The 20,375-nt window shown below is 34.5% G+C and overlaps 1 protein-coding gene across 1 annotated transcript; it reads right to left on the bottom strand.

Annotated features, from left to right (window-relative positions):
* Positions 1 to 16,555: 16,555 nt before the first annotated feature.
* Positions 16,556 to 18,078, bottom strand: LOC149143611 (sugar carrier protein A-like). Its single transcript, XM_089450345.1, has 2 exons — positions 17,772 to 18,078; positions 16,556 to 17,328 (listed from the first exon to the last, which is right to left on the bottom strand). The coding sequence occupies exons 1-2, from the start codon at positions 17,778 to 17,780 to the stop codon at positions 16,879 to 16,881; spliced, it is 459 nt and encodes a 152-aa protein (XP_089306471.1). The 5' UTR covers positions 17,781 to 18,078; the 3' UTR covers positions 16,556 to 16,878.
* Between the last annotated feature and the right edge of the window lie 2,297 nt (positions 18,079 to 20,375).

The raw sequence follows: 20,375 nt of genomic DNA, 5'->3' as shown, positions 1-20,375 counted from the left end.
ATGACCCCACACAAACGGGGTTGTGAATGGGGCCAACATTGAAAAATTTTCAATTTATGCTTGTATGCACTAAAATTTGACATGGTTATAGTAGATGCATGCATTGATGGTATGGGAGGGTTTTGGGACTCAAATATAACTCACATGAATAATTTTACAATCAAAACAAAAAAATTGTAGCATAAATGTAAAGGAGGTGAAATTATTTATTATTTTTTAGTGTCCTTATCATGTTATGTATATATCCCCGATGGTTAGCTCAATTGGTCGAGTACCCATCGTAAAAGTAGGTTAATTTGCTATTGAGAGGTCATGGGTTAAAGTATGTCCATGCTCTTGGGGTTAGGTAAATATTCAATTCAATTAACATTTACCAATTAGTGGAAATTATGTTTTCATTAATTGACCCCGTTCAGAGGGGGTTTTCAATGAGGCCAACATTGGAATTTTTTTAGTTTGTGCTTGTATGCATTGAAATTTGACATGGTTATAGTAGATGCATGCATTTACAATATGGGAGGGATTTTAGGCTCAAATACCAATCACTCGAATAATTTAACAATCAAATGATAAAATTATTACATAGATGTCAAGGAGATGAAATTATATATTATTTTTTAGTGTCCTTATCATGGTATGTATTTAGCCCTAAGGGTTAGCTCAATTGGTCGAGTACCCGTCATTAAAGCGCATTAATTTGCTAATGAGAGGTCATGAGTTGAATTCTCTACATGATCTCGGGGTCAGGTATGTTATAAATTAATTAACGGAGCAATGAAATACACAAAATATTGCAGAAACATAAATACAAAAATGCATAGAACAAGAGAGACACATATATGCGTGGTTCACCCAATTTGGGCTACATTTATGGAGAAACAACCAGTCCTTCCTTTTATATTATCCAGCAAAATGAAGAGATAAAACCTACAAAAGATCCACTGTAATTTCCTATTCGCTCTCACACAGTATCCTCTCTCTTTCTCACTTAGAATAATGATACCTATCCGTAAAACAATTCCCTTGTATAAACCAAGGAGTTTCCTTCTAGGGAAAAAAGCCATAAATTAAACATAACTTCTACCATCGGATCATCTGCCTAATGAACGAACCAAATTTATTATGAACTTACAATATTTTATAAGGAAAATTTTCATTTATTTCTAGCTTCATGGGCACTGCCATCGAACCCCCGTCGGACCCCCCAGAAAATAATAGTGGGGGGGAAAGCCACCAACACACCCCCCCTGATGGGGATTGGGATCCAAACGAGGCTTAAATAAGACCTATGAATTAGGAAGATAATTAGTCTCCACATCCAACAATCTCCCACTTGGAGACTAATTAAATCAACTCCATCGTTGCTTCACTTACCGGAAAATGCTTCCACTTTGGACCTAGTTGTTTCTCATCGTCATCATCATTCTTAAAGGCCAAATGAAACTAAGAATCAAATCAATTTATCCTTTGTTACAACTTTTGTCAACATATCTTCAGGATTTTGGATAGTGTGTATCTGTTTCATCTTCAACTAACGATCATCCAAAACTAGCCGTATGAAATGATACCCGAGTTGTATATGTCTTAGAATGAAAGGCTGAATTATTTGCAAGATGAATGGCACTTTGGCTACCACTATATAACCTACTCATCTCTTTATTCTCTCCTAACTCATCCATAAAACTTTGTAACCAAATCATTTCTTTACTAACCTATGTAGCAGAAACATCTTCTGCTTCTGTTGTTGAAAGTGCAATAATGTTTTGCAATTTTGAAACCAAACTGACAGTTGTTCCACCTAAACTAAACACATATCCTATGGTGCTCCTCCTGTTATCTCTGTCATCTGCCATATCTGCATCCACATATCCCTGTAGATCAATGTTCGAATCTCCAAAACATAATTCTTTATTTGTGGTACCTCTCAAATACCTGAGAATCCACTTCACTTCCCTCCAATTCTCTTTTCCTGGATTGTTCATATACCTGCTTACAACTCCCACTGCATGTGTAATATCAGGTCTTGTGTAGACTATTGCATACATTAAGCTTCCAACAACGTATGGAACTTTACACATATAATCCATCTCTTCCTGGGTCTTGGGACACATGTCCTTACTTAGTTTGAAATGGCTAGCTAACGGTGTATTGATTGGTTTTGCATTCTAAATATTAAATATTTCCAGCACCTTTTCTATGTACTCACTTTGAGAAAATGTTAATTTACGATTTTTCCTGTCTCTAGTCATTCTCATACTAAGTATTTGTTTTGCAACACCCAAATCCTTCATTATAAATGAATTTTCCAGTTTTCCTTTGAGTACATTTATTTCCTGCATGTTAGACCCTGCAACAAGCATGTCATCTAGATACAATAGAAATATAATATAGTTTCCATCATTTTTCCTTTTAAAATAAACACAACGGTCAAAGTGACATCTAGTATAAGCTTGTTCAGACATAAACCTATCAAATTTTTGATACCACTACCTTGGAGCCTGTTTTAAGCCATACAAGCTCTTCTTCAATTTGTGCACTAATGTCTCCTTCCCTTTGAAATGATACCCTTGTGGCTTCTAAATATATATTTCTTCCTCCAAATCCCCATGGAGAAAGGTTGTATTTGCATCTAACTGCTTAAGATGCAAATTTTCTACTACCACTAGACTTAAAATAGTTCTGACTGAAGTCATTTTAACAACAGGAGATTTTTTTTATCAATGTTTATACCTTTATTTTGTGCAAATCCATTCACCAAAAGTATAGCCTTATACCTCTATTTACCTACTTGTAAACCCATTTATTCTGCAATGTTATTTTACCAGTAGGCAACTTGACTAAGTCCTAAGTCTAGTTATGCATCAAGGAGTCAATCTCTTCTTCCATGACTTCCTCCCACTTCTTCTTGTTTTTTATGTGAATTTCTTCTTCATATCTTTTCGATTCAACTTCTTTCCTGTCTCATTCTCAACCAAATCTTTCCATTTCTTGAAAGTATCAAATACATCCAATTTATTTTGAACACAATAAATCTAGTTTTTCCTAGTTGCATCATAAATAAAAGTAACATAATAGCGAGAACCACTGAGAGATGATATCTGAGCAGGTCCCCATACATATGTATACACAAGCTCTAATTTTTTCTCTTATTTTCCTTCCCAACTCTGATAAATCTGACTCTCTTTTGTCTTCCATAAACACAATTTTCATAAAAATACAAATGAACATGCTTTAGACTTGGCTACAAATTTCTTGAGTGAAGAATTTGCATCCCCTTCTCACTCATGTGCCCAAGCATATGATGCCAGAGTGTTGTATCTGCTCCCCTGGAGGTCAAAGCACTAACATAATTAGAGATAATATTGCATAAATACAATATATCAACCTTTTCTCCTTTTTCTATTACCTTGGCTCCTTTTTCTATTACCTTGGCTCCTTTAGTAACCTTCCAAGTTTTGTCTGTAAAAGAAGTTACACAACCTTCACCTCCCAACTGTCCTTTTGAAATTAGAAACAAATTATTATTATTATTATTATTATTATTATCTTCAGATCTCAAATGTGCCCTTCCTCCTTAAATAGCCATTGGTTTCCATTATGTTTCTTTATAAAACCCTTATCCATTCTAATGATTTTACTTTCAATAGCCATTGGTTTCCATCATGTTTCTTTATAAAAACCTTATCCATTCTAATGATTTTACTTTCAATAGCCATTGCTTTCCATTATGTTTCTTTATAAAAACCTTATCCATTCTAATGATTTTACAAGGTTTTCTTTTCTTTTCTTTTATTTTTCTTTTCTTTTTTCTTCATATCTAGAACATGCCCTTCCTCCTTCAATATCCATTGGTTTCCATTATGTTTCTTTATAAAACCCTTATCCATTCTAACGATTTTACTTTCAATAGCCATTGGTTTCCATTATGTTTCTTTATAAAAAATTTATCCATTCTAATGATTTTACAGGGTTTACCATCACCCAAACGAACCTATCCAAAATCTCCTTGAACATAGTCATGAAAATGTTTCCTATTAGGTGTGGCATGGAATGAGGTCCCTGAATATACCTCCAAGGCATCAATAATATTCTCGAATGAAAGAATCAAATCATATTGCAACACATAACCTATCACATTCGATTCATGAGTGTTCTCTTGTTGTCCATCTCCTTCTTTTCCCTTCTAATATTTGTAGTCTTTCTTCAAGTGTCATTTCTTCCCACATTTCTAGCACATTATCCCTGATCTGGATTTGGATCTTCCTTTTCTTGACTTACTATGATTTCCTGGGCTCCTTCCTCTTTCCATTTTTCATCCCCCCAGTCTCTATTGTCAAATCATTATGTGATGTCTCATCGAAGCTTTTATGTTGAATTTCCTCGCTAAGGATGACCAACAACATCATCAAACTTTAAAGTACTAGATACATAGATAGAGTTACTAATTTCCATAACTAAACCATTCCAACTTTATAGTAATGAGCACAGAAACAATATATCCCTAACTTCATCATCAAAATTTACCCCTATAGAACTTAACTGGCTAGTAACCATCTTAAACTCATTTAAATGATCAACAATAGATCCACCTTCTGACATATTCATATTAAACAAACAATTCATAAGAAATACCTTATTCGAGGTTGAGGGTTTTTCATATAGTTTCTCCAAGGCCCTCATTAGACCTTCCATTGTTGTTTCCTTTGAAATATTGAAGGCTACCAACACCGCCAGGCACAACCATATTGTTCCTAATGCTTTTCTATCAAGAATCTCCCATTCTTCATCTGACATACTCATTAAATTCTTTGTCCTTCTACCCAATGGTAGGTAAAAATCTTTTTTATACAGATAATCTTTCATCTACATCTTCCACAACTGGTAATTTTGACCGTTAAATTTCTCGACCCTAAACCTACCATCTTCTGCCATTGCTCCCACTCAAAATAGGAACCCTTCTCTTGTGCGTGTTTATCAGCCAAATAAACCTTTGAATCTGATACCAATTGTTGGAAATTAATTAATGGAGTGATGAAATACACAAAATATCACGAAAACACAAATACGTGAATGCATACAACAAGAGAGACACAGATATATGTGGTTCACCCAATTTGGGCTATGTCTACGGAGAAACAACCATTCCTTCCTTTTATATTATCCAACAAAATGAAGAGATACAATCTACAACAAATCTGATGCAATTTCCTCTTTGCTCTCACATAGTCTCCTCTCTCTGTCTCACTCAGAATAATGATACCCATCCACAATACAATTCCATCATATAAACCAAGGGGTTTCCTTCTAGGGAAAAAAACCCTAAATTAAACATAACTTCTACCATCAGATCATCTACCTAATGAACGAGTCAAATTGGCTATGAAATTATAATATTTTACAAGGAAAATTTTCATCTATTTCTAGCTTCGAGGGTGCTTCCCCCAAATCCTCGCCAAGGGGGGGCTCCAAACATGCAGCCGCCCCCCCCCCCCCCCAACCCCCCTGCCCCCAAGACCCCCTCAACAGCAATAGTGGGGTGGAAACACCCCCCACACTCCCCCGTCGGGGATTGGGATCCAAACACAACTAAAACAAGACCTATGAATTAAGAAGATAATCAAGCTCCACATCCAATAAGTTAAATGTTAAATTCACTTAATATTTACCAATTAGTGGAAATTATGATTTTATTAATTCACCACTTTCAGAGAGGGTTGTGAATGGGGCCAAAATTGAAATTCTTTTATTTTGTGCTTGTATGTACTGAAAATTGATATGGCTATACTAGATGCATGTGATGATGGTATGGGAGGGTTTTGAGACTCAAATATGACTCACATGAAGAATTCTATAATCAAATGAAAAAATTATAACATAAATGTCAAGGAGATGAAATTATTTATTACTTTTTAGTCTCCTTATCATGGTATATATTTAGCCCCTAGGGTTAGCACAATTAGTCGAGTACCTATCATTAAATAAAATTAATTTTCTAATGAGAGGTCATGTGTTGAATTCTCTCCACACTCGCGGTTTCAGGTAAATGTTTAATTCACTTAACATTTACCAATTAGTGGAAATTATGATTTCATTAATTTACACCTTTCAGAGGGGGTTGTGAATATAGTTGATGGTATGGGAGGGTTTCAAGACTCAAATATGACTCACAAAAAAAATTTTACAACCAAACAAGAAAATTATAACATAAGTGTCGAGAAGATGAAATTATTTATTACTATTTACTATCCTACTTATCATGGTATGTATTTTTCTTGGATTAGTTTATGTCACCTCATGTGCTTGCACTAGATCAAGGTTACCCTATATCACCTTCATGCTCATGATATCCCAAGATTAGTAGGCCACCACTTTTAGTATAATTGGCTCGTATTCAACGTATGCCACCTCATGATGTTTGCAAAAATATTTCTAGTGTCACCTCATGCTTTTTTCCAATGCCATGCCAATGTTGCCTTCTTATTTCTCTTTTTTTTGCTAGAATCACGCTACTATGATCACTTCCCATATAACATTTTTTATCTATCCTGCATCCCTTATCTATGAGTTGGTGTTGCTATCCCTACTCCACCTTGAGGAAATTCATTAACCTCTATGATGTAGACATCTAGCTCATATCAACATGTTCCTAAACTTTCATGCCTTGCCTATAGATTAAGTATAGGTATGGTCTTCTTCTCTCTTGTTGATGATTTTATAATCAAGATTCTATTATTATTATTATACTTGATCATGATTTACTTGCATGTTCAATTCATTGTATCACTTACGTATTAATCATAAGATATTGTACTAATATCATAGTTCAGTAATTGCATCACCTACGTGGTAGTTAGACTTATTGATCATAATTTCATATTTAGATTTCATAAGTTAGTTTTTGTAATTATTGTGTAGTAATCAAACATGTTTTTCCCTTATCCCAATATTAATAATAAGATATTGTACTAATATCATAGTTTATTTATTGCATCACCTACATGGTAGTCAGACTTATTGATCAAAATTTCATATTTTAGATTTCGTAATTTAGTTTTTTATCATTATTGTGTAGTACTCAAACTCGTTTTTCCCTTATCCCAATATTCTTTCTTGCTTGATGTTTCTTTCTCATTTTTCTTATGCATGCCTCACGTCATACCCAGCTTGCAACTTTGACTTGGGTCAATGCTCAAGGTATGTGGGCCTTCACATGTCTTACAACATATGTAAGCTTGACTAGTGGAGGATTTCCTCATGATATTTGATGGCTTCCAAATTGATATATATATATATATAAACCTAGGGGAGAAAAAATTTCATTGTATGTCTATAAAAACCTACAAAGCCTCCAAATGGTGAAAGAGCCCCTGGCATTGAGCCAAAATTATATCACATAGGAAGAACCTTACATAGGGGTAGGAGGAGAAGTCAGAGGTATGAGAAGCCAGAGCAATGATAAGCTAGAGGAGTAATAAGCCATGGTAAAAACCCTAATTTTTTCACCCTTCACATGCATGGTAAAATCCCTAATTATTTTACATTATGTGTGAACAGACAGACCCAAAATAAATTTCATTAAATCATAGCATTGATATGTTAGACGGGCTTATAGATATGCTAGCAATAGACCTACTGCATTAACCTAATGCTCCCTAAATTGACTTACTTAGAGGTTTCATATCATTCTATTCCTTTTATTGCTCTGGCTTGTGGTACTTTGCAGAAAATTATAAAGCACAAACTTTAGACACACCATACAGTATAAAAGAAGCAACAAGACCAACACATTTAGAGAAAAAATGGGTGCTTGGTAAAAACCCTATTTTTTGGAACAAAATATTTGTTTGCATATTAATTTATTTGTTATAATGTAGCCATGAGAAAATAGCTATTAAGGCCACGACTCAAGCCCTTAATTTTAATTCTCTCAGAATGGACAATTCGGCCTCATTGTCTGTATATAATGATTTATGGTTAATACATTGAATTATTTGAGTTAAATATTTGAAGGGGGTCATTTCCCAATTGTTTGTCTCAAACATTTTTCAAGTTTTCTTCAATTATATATTTATATTACCCTTGCTTGGTTTTGCATGGCATATATGTACACGGGATCTTTGTGGATAATTGTTGTCATTGTATTATCCATTGTCTCACTATACAAAGACTAGATTTGATACTGTTATAAATTAAAAGGATTTACCCTAATTCCTTACTGCGTCATTTTTGTATATATTATTCTTCTAAGACTATACTACGGGAAATACGTAAAGGTTGAAATTTTAATATTTACCTTCCCAGAAACAATATTTTATTAATGTACTTCCAATGTATGTACATATATCTCATAAGATACAACTCAATTTCTAGCTAGCTATTTCAAATCTTTAATACCTGAGGGTACATTAAAATAGACCATAGTTTTGAAGAAATGATTCATTTATACTAGTCTTTGTCTCTAGTTCTACTCGGCCACATCAGAATGATAACATCACCCTTATCATCTAAGTACAATTGATTTTTATGTTTTATGTCTATAAATATTATTTTTTATTCAAAAAATTAGCTCTCCTTTCAAGATGTTTTGTCCTGAAAACATAGTTAATAAGACTTCCTATAGTTGAGCATGCCTTGTTAACACATCATCTTTATCTTGTTGCAAGGGTTTGACCCTATTCTTAATCAAATATTGACAACTAGTAAGGTTCATTTATAATGTGTTCACCATACTTTGAATTTATTCGACCTAGTTATGTAACACGAAGCCTTGATACTCATTCATATAATGCATTCTACCTACCTTAACGTTAGAATCATTGAGTTGATTTTTATATGTCCTTTGATTTCCTTTTTGTCTATTTCCTTGAACTTATCCTTTAAATTATGAAGACTCTGCTTGTATAAAAGGTTTTCAAGGCCATATAATTAAAAAAATTACGTCTCGTCAATAAAATTCCATTAACTATTCTTTTTTAATGGTGGTGGAACCACCTAATGAAACAAACATTCAATTCTTCATTCAGTATCTATTCCATATAGTAGTAAAGCATAAAACCCTTTTTTTAATTCCAGATTTTGTATTTCTATAGAAATTTGATCACATATATTTGTCTCCTTGACCTCTTCTCCATTAGTTACAATAATATTTACATCCTTGGTAGGATACACAAAAATGATTTAAATTCTTAATGAAGTTGATTTCTACATAGTTATGACTACTTCCAAAAATCAACTAGTATCATTACCTCCTATTTTCTATAATTCCTCTAAGTTTTAGGGTTATGGTTTATAATATTTTTTTTAACATTGTTACGAGTGAAACTCTAGGGTTTCATCCTCATTTCCTGTTGTCTTAAACAATATGAATGTTCATTAATTTATGTGGAATGCACTTTGCATAATTTAGGTTTCGTTTTTCTTTTCGAGTAATAGTTTCTTCTTGAGTTACGCTTCCTTCATTCATGTTTTGTTGGGACCAAAAGATTGAGGTTGATGATATTTTTCACATGGATTTATCATTATCACATTCTAATTTCAACCCATATGTGACTTTATTTTATAAGTATAATATTTCCTTTTTTACTTTCAATTTATAACTTTGCAATGATGTAGTGATTTTTATCTTCTTCCTAACCTTTTTCTTCAAATCCAATCTTTAACTCATCCTCTTTTTCTACCTTTATATATGTTTTTTGATATCTTCTTTCTTGTATCTATGCCTTGGATCCCATTTCTTTATAGATTTCATGCATTTAACTCATTTTGTCTTTAATCTTCCAAACTTTGTTTACTTCCCTCTCAATGATGTGTGAAAGCCATCTTGATTTTTTGGTGTGTGGTTTGGGAGGATGTTTGACTTGAATAAACATTGTGATATTTTTTATATGACTGACTTAGTTTCACTTCCTTCATTTTCACCTTATATACATCTCTTTTCATGGTTTTAATAGCAGGCACCTCTAATGTGAGGCTTTATCACAAAGAAATTAATCTATAATTGATCTCATAATAACTCAAGCACTCTTGTCATAAGTGTTTCTCGATCTTGAATGTATTGGTCAACATCTCGTTTTGGATGTAATCTAGTAAGTTTTTTCCAATTTTTTCTTGTATACTATAGAATCTTTTAAACAATTACAAATATTCAAGTTGAATGAGATACACCATTGAGGATTTCCAACACACATACCATTTTTATGTTCTGTCATTAAAGGGCATGGATGATATTTGATTTTTTCTTCTTCATTTTGAACCTTATATATGCCAAAATTCTTCTCCACCGTTTATCTTTTCCACTATCTATTTTTCATTTTCATTAAGTATCAACAATTATACCTTCATGATTAATAGTTGAATGTACCTCGGTGGGTTATTATGGCCTATGAGGATCGTGATGGAAATTGTGGATGAATTGGGAAAAATAACATTTTGGTTGGATCCTGTGCTCACTTTGACAAGCAATTTATGTATTTGGAATACGGTTGATTTTAAGTATCATTTTCTTGTTTTATGTTTTTATTTAATTCACCTTGGATTTGGTTGATTTCAACCTTGAATTTCTCTATTTCTAACATGTTTTTCCCAAATTGCTCTTCTCTCTTTTAAATTTTAGTCTTTATTCTATATTAGTGACCATTTTATTTCTTGTAGTGTCTAGAGTCTAGAACCCCTAAACATGATGGTTAATTGGTGCTGCTATTGTATGGAAAAGCTACTAGCCTCCAAAAGTCATAACCTCCACAACTTTTGGGCTCCACAAAATGAATAATATGTATGTAAATGTATAAAATTATAATAAATAGTGATATACAATATTTTGGTTTAATAGCAAGATAATCATAATACTATTTTATTTTTTGAACTTATAATGATAGTTTCATGTATATTATGATTTCAAACTTGAAAAATCTGATATAAATATTTGTTTCATAGAAAAAAGCAAATATATAATTATATATGAATAATGATTTGCATGAATGGGATAAATGAGGCCATGGCTTTATATGCCCATGGTAAGCAAATAAATTTTAACTATTACCTTCCATTTACATTATATCCTAAATATGATTGTGTTCTTCTGAAGGAAAATGTGAAGAACTATGTTTCTTAGTTGACTAGGGTTTTCAACAGAATTTCTTCCCTTATTCAACAATGAAGTAAACAGTGACAATATTAATGAATAAGTATAACAATCCTTAAACCCACAGTAAATTATGAATGACCATCCATTAACAAGAATTGCAATTTAAATATAATACTAGCATTTGCACCAGATGTTGCAAAGGAAACGCCGTAAGGCATAAAATGCGGAAATTCATTATCCATGCAGTGCGTGTGTTATGTCAATGACCTAAATATCAACATATCTATTCACTTTTTCTAAATGTTGTAAACAACCAGAATTATAGAAATATTCTTAAATGTGTACCAATATTTATAGGCACACTCCCTATACCTTAAGATTTTTGGCTGCAGCTTCAGCATTGGAAGCCTTGAGATTTACCAAAGCTTCAATTCTTGCTTCTTCTGGCTGATGTTTGAAATTTACAGAAAACTTGAATGCTCACAAATTTTGCTATGAGAATTATAGATAACAAATGCTAGCAATCTATTAATTTAGAAAAAGCTTTGTCGGAGATAAAGGTCTTATCGTAAATAAACATGTTTATGGATACATAGCATTGTAGGCTAGAGCTCATTTCAACTTTAAAAACTGGAAATTGAAACTAGAAAAAGAAAAAGGAGAAAACATAAAAGAAATTTCACAGAATTCATTAGTAGAAGAGAATTCTGGAATATTTGCGTTTTTACCAACTGAGTTGATGTTTCACACTACCAATCAAGGGCCCACTTACAAATACAGTGGAGAAAACTGTGTTGGCTAAAATGAAAGAAAACCTAAACCAACACCAAAGATAAAAAGTCAAGCTAAACAAGCTTAAAGGAAGGAAGAAAATGATAAACAAGAAGCTAAAAAAAATTAACACCTAAGCAACAAGAAACAATTAAAAGTTAGAGCAGCGCTAGGGGATTGCTCAATCAATTGAACCAAAAATCTGAACACCTAAAAAGAGCCCCAAGGGTCAGCTCAATCATTTGAACCACCTGCCCAAGTATTGTTGCAGATAGGATAAGCCATAAGTCACATGATCAAATACAGTAGAGTCCCTCAGGGTTACCAGCTGTGGTGGCTCACAGTTGAGTTGCCCTCTATTTTGATATTCTAGGGAAAAGGGGGGAATCATGAGAAGTTTTCCATAGAAAACAAATATAGAAGCTAAAGGAATAAAGGCTAAACTTAAAAAACAAATTAAGTAAAAATATAAACTAAAACTAAGAAACCAAACTCTAAGGTGGCAGGTGTAGTAGGGATCGTCCTTGATCCCAGAGGAAATCAAGAACTAAGTTTAAGAAAGGGGTTTAGGAGAATCCACCAAACATCAAGCAGAGGTGTGCCATTGTTTCAAGGGTTGAAAATTCCCATGCCAATGTTTCAAGGGTTGAAAATTCCCAAGCCAAAAGAAATAAATTGACTTACAGTACTTGGGGACTCTACGGTTATAGTTCAGCATACACAAAACCAATCAAGCCCTCGAGATATGTGTCTAGGTAGACTCATTCGTAGTGCTCAAATGCCAGCAAGGAGCTTCAAAAAAATAAAAATCTACCAAGTTTAAACCTTCAGGAAAATGAAGTAACTTTGATGGACAATGGAAAGTTATGAATAAATGGGCAGGCTCCAACTATTTCACATCTTCTTTTAACATTCAAAATACACAATATATCATAAGAATGAAGGAAACACGCATATTCAAGAGAAGTGGAGGAGAATCATTATGGTGAAAGAATGGGCACTAAAGCCCTCCCAGTGTCTGGTAACCTGTCATTTACTCTAACGCATGGTGAAGTTTATCAATTCCAAGTGATGGATTAAAGGCTGAGGGTGGGATTCTCAATCTCTGGAGAAGTCGATCACTAGTCAATGATCAACTGACCTTGTATCCATGTGTTCTTTGTGGCATGGTTTGGGTTTCTCTGGTATTTGGTTCCTCCGTCTGTGGCAGGACATGGTTGGTCTTAAGTATCATTTGGCTCTGTGTTTTCAGATTTTGCAGTCCAAAGTTGGATTGAGTAATGTTGGAGAATGTAACTATGTTCAGTATTCATAATATTATTTTTTTTTAAGTTACTTTTGAATAATTAAAATTATTATTGACAAGCATGTTCTTCATGCTTTGTATTGGTCAAAAGAAAAATATAGAAAGGCATGTTCATCGTGACCCTTTCAAAGGAATAAAATTGAATTTTGTTAAGTGTCATTTACCCTGCCAAGTGGCCAAGTAGGCCCTCCTAACCCTCATGTCGGATCAGCTTAAGTGGCACCCTTTCGCATGGCTTGGAGACCATACATATAGCCCTCTCGCATTCATCATTTGATACATCTCACACACATATATTTATGATCTCAGAGGCCGAAATCAGAAGTAAAACATATCTCTGATCTGCCCTTGCTCAAGGAGACTTGCAAGGTCAAGTAGAAGACAAAGCCTGAGGCATAATTCGCTGGGGTATTGTGGCTCCTTCTTATGGAAGTAAGTGTGAAGTCTGAGTGAAATAATGAGAAGTGGAACCATCTGAAGTTTGAGGCTTTTATTTTGAAATATAGTGCTAAGGTCTGTGGCATAATCTGAGGCTGAGGCAGAACGAAAAATTCGGCTTTTGGAGAACTGAAGCAGACCTCCTTTATGGATAGATTTGGAAGCATTTTCTCTTGGTATGCTCGAGGGTTGGTATGCTCGAGGGTTGAGTTGGCACTTGGAGGTTGGTTATCTTAGCTACATTACTGGTTGGTTTGTATATGACTTGATGTCTTGTTGACTTGATTCCATAATGAAAGGATTGCTGGGTTTCTCCCCTTGGAGTGGTGTTTTCCCGTGTAATTTCTTGTGTCCCTGTCTCTTCATGTTTTTCTGTTGTACTTCTCTGTATAATTGTTTTATGTTGCATAATAAATAAGAGAAAATATCAACCTGAGTATAAAATCATAACAAACAATTATTGAGTTAAGAGAACTACAAAAAATTCAATAGGTAAGCTGTCCTGTGGCAAATTGAATTGATTTAAGTGAAGGTCCTCTTCTCAGCAGGTAACACAATATCTGTTGGGGAGATCTAGAAAAGAAAGGTGGGACACGATCATTTGGGTCGGTGTATTCTTTGCGAGTCCTCAGACCTTTGAAGAGCCCATATAATAAATAATCACCAAGTTGAGATACGCAAGTAGCCCTTTCATACCTCAACAGTAGACTGGCTATTCTTCTATGTGCATATAGAGAAGTCACGCAGAGATTTCTGGGAAATTGACATGTCAAAGTAAGCAAATACAGAAGGTGGAAGCAAATTGTATGATACTCTATGAGCTGGCTCTAGGCCTAGCCAGAAGCTCACACTTAAATGAAGACACTACACATTCTAGGGTCATCCCTCAAAAGGCATCCATTGGCTTGTTTTGCATTGTAGTGAAAAATGAGGGAACTGTTCAGCAAACTTCTTGTGACACGGAGATCAGAAATACAGCTCTGGAATTCAATCTTCCGGCAGCCATCAAGCAAGAAACCCTTGGCAGACATGATTTCATTTACGTTCAGGTTTTTATTATTTATTGCAAAGTAGTTTTTTTACCAGTTCAGTATGCTGGACAACTCCTTAGCATATCATGGATTTTTAATGGATGGAAGTATAACTATTATTGGTATCCCAATATCCACATATCCTACCTATATTTAAAGTTGTCATAAATTAAAATTTCTAATTTGAATAATATAGTTCATTTGAGCCTACACCATAAAGACAAGAATATGATTGACATCAAATGTGTCCTAGTAAAAGGTTTAATGATGATATATGATAAGGTAATAAATAAGTCTATATTGGTGTGTAAAGAATATGTGCAATTTGAGGGAATGTTCTTCGAATTTTCAGGTTTGAAAACTTCAAAGTTTATCAAATGGATTTCAAGCAAATTTTTCGTAAAGGAAATTTAGAAAAAGAGGTAATTGTTAAACAACCATAAGGATGCTAGCTATACATATAGCCCTCCGCAAGGCTTGGAGACTATACATATAGCCCTCTCGCATTCCTCATTTGATACATCTCACACATATTTCTGATCTCAGAGGCCGAAAAAAGAAGTAAAACATATCTCTGATCTGCCCTTGCTCAAGGAGACTTGGAAGGTCAAGTAGAAGACAAAGCCTGAGGCATAATTCTCTGGGGTTTTGTGGCTCGTTCCTATGGAAGTAAGTGTGAAGTCTGAGGCATATTACTCTGTGAAATAATGAGAAGTGGAACCATGTGAAGTTGGAGGCTTTTATTTTGAAATATAGTGCTAAGCTCTGTGGCATAATCTGAGGCTGAGGCAGAAGGCAAAATTCGGCTTTTGGAGAACTGAAGCAGACCTCTTTTGTGGACAGATTTGGAAGCATTTTGTCTTGGTATGCTCGAGGGTTGACTTGGCACTTGGAGGTTGGTTATCTTAGCTACATTACTGGTTGGTTTGTATATGACTTGATGTCTTGTTGACTTGATTCCATAATGAAAGGATTGCTGGGTTTCTCCCCTTGGAGTGGGGATTTCCCGTGTAACTTCTTGTGTGGCTGTCTCTTCATGTTTTTCTGTTGTACTTCTTTGTATAATTGTTTTATGTTGCATAATAAATAAAAGAAAATATCAACCTGAGTGTAAAATCATAACAAACAATTATCGAGTTAAGAGAACTACCAAAATTCAACAGGTAAGTTGTCCTGTGGAAAATTGAATTGATTTAAGTGAAGGTTCTCTTCTCAGCAGGTGGCACAATATCTACTGGGGAGATCTAGAAAAGAAAGGTGGGACACGATCATTTGGGTCGGTGTATTCTTTGTGAGTCCTCAGACCTGTGAAGAGCCCAGATAATAAATGATCACCAAGTTGAGATACACAAGTAGCCCTTTCATACTTCAACAGCAGACTGGCTATTCTTCTATGTGCAGATAGAAAAGTCACGCAGAGATTTCTGGGAAATTGACATCTCAAAGTAAGCAAATACAGAAGGTGAAAGCAAATTGTATGACACTCTATGAGCTGGCTCTAGGCCTAGCCAGAAGCTCACACTTAAATGAAGACACTTCATATTCTAGGGTCATCCCTCAAAAGGCATCCATTGGCTTGGTTTGTATTGTAGTGAAAGATGAGGGAACTGTTCAGCAAACTTCTCAGTGACATGGAGATCAGAAATACAGCTCTGGAATTCAATCTTCCGGTAGCCATCAAGCAAGAAGCCCTTGGCAGACATGATTTCATTTAAGTTCAGGTTTTTATTATTTATATGAAACGACATGAAGCTTCTATATATGTGTCAAACACCTCTATATACGAGTGGAAGTGCATGAGTGTTTTTTTACATATCCATGAGAAACTACTTATATGTGCATACACATATATGGGAGTGCTTTTTACATGTGCGGAGGAAACAATTTCTATGTGATTCATTATATATCCATGTATGGAAACACTGTACATATACCCTTCTATATATGTGGAGATAAATCCTACTTAAATACACATACACTTGCAAGTTACAATAAAGAGTGGAGCAAACTCATAAACTAAATTACTCTTTACATCAATCACAGAACCTAAATTAGTCTTTACATCAATCACAGATGTGGTTGCTTCAAAGTCTGTGCCGCCTCATCCACGGGTGGAACTATATTCTTCCAAAACCAATGCTTTCTCCATTGAAAAATCATTTCTTCGATGGGTACACCCTTAGTTACACCCTTAGTTTCTGGCAAGAAGAGGTATACAAAGATACAACCTAAATTAGTCTTTACATCAATCACAGATCTGGTTCCTTCAAAGTCTGTGCCCCCTCATCCACGGGTGGAACTATATTCTTCCAAAACCAATGTTTTCTCCATTGAAAAATCATTTCTTCAATGGGTACACCCTTAGTTTCTGGCAAGAAGAGGTATACAAAGACAGTCATGATACAGATCCAGCCTGCAAAGAATAGGAAAATCCCATACTTGAAAGTACATAAAAGAGATAGGAAGGCCTGTGCAATTGCAAATGTGAAAAGAAAGTTCACAGAGACAGTTATGGCCTGTCCAGCAGAACGGGTTTCTAGTGGGAAAATTTCACTTGGCACAGTCCATCCAAGAGAACCCCATGACCACCCAAATCCAGCCACAAATAAACAGATAACTGTTACCACCAATGCTGAGAAGCCTTTGGATAGTTGTTTGTTTCCTCCGAACTTTACACTCAAGATTATGCCAACAGCAACCTGTCAAAAGATAGGACAATATTGTTACTGACGGGTCCAACAGGAAGCAACCCAAAAAGAAAGGCCAAAAAAACTTTCCATAAGCTGCTACTAAACTTTTCTTAAACAGACAATAGTAATTCGAGGGCTTTTCTTCCCAGTGCAACCAGTTGTTGGGATTAAATAAGGGGTTTGGAATTTGGAACTTTGAAAACAGGTTCGCATGTCCCTGTTACACATGGCATGGCATATGAACTTGGAGTCACTACAAAATCCCTCTTTACAAGCTACTTAATGGATGTGGTCACAACTACTAATTTAATTAGAGAGATTTTACAACCAATTTCCCCCTAACACTTACAGCAATTCCTATCCTTTTAAGAAGTCATACAGGCTTCCATGCCGAATAAAAGAAACCAGGAATACAATTGAAGCATATTTATTCTAGCTTTCCTCTCACTTACTCGGCTCATATAGGCAAAACTCAGGATTCCGATTCAACTCTGCAAATGTAAGTGGAACAGGCCACAAAAGCACTCAAGCACAGATAGCAACAATGGTTTCAACCAACCCCTAAAAGAGAAAGCATAATATCGGGAGCTTTGTTTCCCTGGTGTAAAAGTAAGGGACTGATGCACTTCCCACAGTTCAAGCCTTATTTTGAACTAATATTCGATTAAAAATCATCAAGTGCATTTGGCTCCTAGAGTTGAAACACAGGAATCCTCCAAAAATATAGTTTTCCTTCATGGGGGCATCCATAGCTCCCTAGCTATGGTGAAAACATGGGTGTCTATTATCTAATAACCCTGGGTTTCACCATCTGAAAAGCCACATACATCGAGGATGTATGCTGACATGCTTGAAAACAAGATGCAACAAAATTAAAAAAGGTCTGCCGTGTGTCAGCTTTGCTCTTACCTGACATGATATCAGAATACCACCACCAAAAAACAAGGTTCTGCGGCCCAACCTGTCAACAGTTGCAATTGATACCAGGGTGGAAAGTAGAAAATTTCCTCCATCTAAATTACAGAACTATCAGTCCAGTTTTGTATATTTTATCGATGCCAACAAAAAGGTTTTATTTACCTTAGAAAAATAATTAGACAAATTCAAACAAAATAAATTTCTGTGTTTTATTTACCTTAAAAAAACAGTAGACAAAATCAAACAAAATAAATTTATGGGATGTCATGATTGAGGTAGCCAATCAAAAATAAAGAAAAAGCAACCAGATACAAAGTACTGCAGTCTCGTTTTGGAAGTCCAAAAGAAATTAGTTTATATTTGAGTTATGCTTTGAAACATAATAATTTTCATACGTAACTCAGTTTTGGAGAAAGGCACAATAACTTTATGTGTAATGATTTCAGATATAGTTGGTTTGTAGGTTATTTGTTTTTGGATTTGAACCAGTGATCTATCGCAAGGAGTGTCTTAACAGTGCACTCATTCACCATCAATCCAAAACCCCTGGACTACTGTAGGCTATTATTAATCACAAATCTGATCCAGAATAATTTCCAGACATACTATTGTTAATCACAAATCTAGTCCAGAATATTTTTCTAGCATCTAAATCTCAGAAGTAATAAAACAATTCTGTTTTATAAATTTCCTTCAATGTCCATAAAATAAAGTTTATAACCGGAATGCCATGATTGAGGTAGCCAATCAAATACAAACAAAGTACTATTGGAAAAGCAACCAAATACTACTCCAAAAATGAATACAGAATACTGCATTTACATTTCCAGTGTTCTTTCTGCAGCCTTTCATTAAAGCAGCTGGATAGCAATAGAGATATTTACAACGTTGTAAGAATAATTTCCAGACATACTATTGTTAATCACAAATCTAGTCCAGAATATTTTTCTAGCATCTAAATCTCAGAAGTAATAAAACAATTCTGTTTTGTAAATTTCCTTCCATGTCCATAAAATAAAGTTTATAACCGGAATGCCATGATTGAGGTAGCCAATCAAATACAAACGAAGTACTATTGGAAAAGCAACCAAATACTACTCTGACAAAAATGAATACAGAATACTGCATTTACATTTCCAGTGTTCTTTCTGCAGCCTTTCATTAAAGCAGCTGGATAGCAATAGAGATATTTACAACGTTGTAAGTCTGATAAGTAAAAGAAAATATGTATAAAAATCCAATGAAATTTAGCTTATACTTTAGCTCTGCTTTGAAGCATGTTATATACATAATTCAATTTTTGGATAAAGCCAAGCTATCCTTTGAAACATAGTAACTTTGATACACATTCTTCTTTTAAAAGGGCTGGATACCAACAGAGATATCCACAAATGTTGTAAGCCTGATAAATAATATCAAATATATAAAAAAATCTAAGAAAAAATAGCTTATAAATTATAATTTAATTATGCTTGGAAGCACAGTAACTTTGATACACATAACTTAGTTTTGGATAAAGGCCAGTTATGCTTTGAAGTGGATGGATACCAACAGAGATGTCCACAAACGTTGTAACCTGATAAATGATACCATATAAATGTGAAAAAATCGAAGAAAAAATAGCTTATGGTTTAGTTCCTTTGAAGCATAGTAGCTTTGATACACAACATTTAGTTCTGGATAAAGAACAGTTATGCTTTGAAGCACAGTAACTTTGACACAATTTAGTTTTGGATAAATGTCAGTTATGCTTTGAAACATAGTAACTTTGATGCACATAATTCACTTTTGGATAGATCTGAAATAATGAACTCGGATATTTGTCTAGAAAATAAATGTTAATCAGCCATATGCTCCTCACAAGGCTAGTCCAGAAATTTTTGGTCCATGAACAAACAACAGTTACAGTTCTGTAAATTTTCCTCAATGTTGATAGAGTAGTATAATCAAACAAAATACATTTGTGGGATGCCGTGATTGGGATCGGCAACAAAAAATACAAATGGAATACTAAGGGAAGAACAACCAAATACTACTCTGCCACAGAGGGCCACAGGATACTGCATTTACATTTACAGCTTTCTTTCTGCAATCTCCCTTGAAGGCGGCGGAATGAATTTATATGTGGAGATAAATCC

This window comes from Pinus tabuliformis, chromosome X (assembly GCF_031772625.1).
Source record: "Pinus tabuliformis cultivar Carrire ecotype Pingquan chromosome X, CPIR1, whole genome shotgun sequence".
Lineage (NCBI taxonomy): Eukaryota > Viridiplantae > Streptophyta > Pinopsida > Pinales > Pinaceae > Pinus > Pinus tabuliformis.
This window is presented reverse-complemented; position numbering and strand designations above follow the sequence as displayed.